This window comes from Cricetulus griseus, chromosome 7 (genome assembly GCF_003668045.3).
Source record: "Cricetulus griseus strain 17A/GY chromosome 7, alternate assembly CriGri-PICRH-1.0, whole genome shotgun sequence".
Lineage (NCBI taxonomy): Eukaryota > Metazoa > Chordata > Mammalia > Rodentia > Cricetidae > Cricetulus > Cricetulus griseus.
Genome location: NC_048600.1, coordinates 101,958,360 through 101,959,502, shown reverse-complemented (window position 1 = coordinate 101,959,502; position 1,143 = coordinate 101,958,360). Strand labels below are relative to the sequence as shown.

Below are 1,143 nucleotides of genomic sequence, written 5' to 3'. Positions count from 1 at the left end.
CAGGCACCGAGTCCTGGGCTGTAGCAAGTCAAATGCCCTTACAGCTTGGAAAGCATGACTCTACTGCCTTCTGTACTGATTTTCCTGTTGAACCCTCCCTCCCCGACTCTGTAGCCCAGGCTGGCCTCAGCATTCCAAGCACAGAGACAATGGGCATGAATTACTAAATTTGGCTTTGTTCCTCTCCTTTCTTCTTTCCTGTTTTTTTCATCCTTCCTTTTTTTTTTTTTTTTAACAGATCTTGCCTCAAGTTTATTTGTAAAAACGGCACAGAGCATGATCACCTGCAGATAGCGTGTAGGCGTGTCACACCAGTCCGTCTGTCTTCACACTGGAAGAAACCTTTTCTATCCTTTTCTATGGGGTCTTCACAGGGGCCTGGGCACCTTTGGGAACCTGAGCAGGAGCTGAAGCCGGGGCCTTGGCTGGAGCCGAGGCCTCTGCCTTGGTTTGAACCTTGGGCTTTGGTTGGCAGAGCCTGCGACCCTTGGCCATGTAGCTTCTAATCCGCTTCCCAAGCTTGGGGTGAGCAATGAAAGCAAGGCGGCTGAGTTTGCGGCTGGGGCCCTTCGGCATCTTGGGCTTCACCAACTTGGGCTTCACAAGGTCCTTGATGGCCTCTGCGTGTGCGCTCATGGCCTTCGCATTGTTTGCCTGCATCTTCTTCAGGCCTTTCTTGTTGTGTTTCTTGGCAAAGCGCATGTTCCTCAGAAACTTGGGGTCGACCCCCTTAAGAGATTCGTATCTTTGTGATCGAGGTTTCTTGATGCCATTTCTGTGCCACTTCCTGGACTGGTTGTGTGTGGTGTGGTTCTTGGACTTGGCCATGTCTGAACGGTATCCGGCGGCTCCCGAAGCGCCTGGGACCGGAAGAGAAAGAGACCTTAAAAAAAAAAAAAAAGTTTAAAAATTTTTCAACAGCACTGGGAATTGAACTGAGGTCCTTGCAAATGCTAGACAACTGATCTACTGCTGAGTTACCTCCCTGGCCCTCTCCCCTCTGGATCTTGCACATGCCAGAGGTCTACCACTGAACTCAGCCTCCTCTGCCTTTTCTAGGTTTTTTTTTTTTTTTTTTTTGATTGCCTAAACTGACCTCAAACCTGATGCCTTGATGCCCTGTGCCCGGCTTATTCATTTTTT

General features: G+C 49.4%; 1 protein-coding gene across 1 annotated transcript; it reads right to left on the bottom strand.

Moving 5' to 3' along the window:
* Positions 1-217: 217 nt before the first annotated feature.
* Positions 218-876, bottom strand: LOC100765693 (60S ribosomal protein L29). The gene has a single exon (XM_027426291.2). It carries the CDS (start codon positions 826-828, stop codon positions 358-360), a length of 471 nt encoding a protein of 156 aa, XP_027282092.1. The 5' UTR covers positions 829-876; the 3' UTR covers positions 218-357.
* Between the last annotated feature and the right edge of the window lie 267 nt (positions 877-1,143).

Excerpts from the sequence above, each read along its gene's own strand:
- LOC100765693 (XM_027426291.2), bottom strand. The coding sequence starts at position 828 with ATGGCCAAGTCCAAGAACCACACCACACACAACCAGTCCAGGAAGTGG.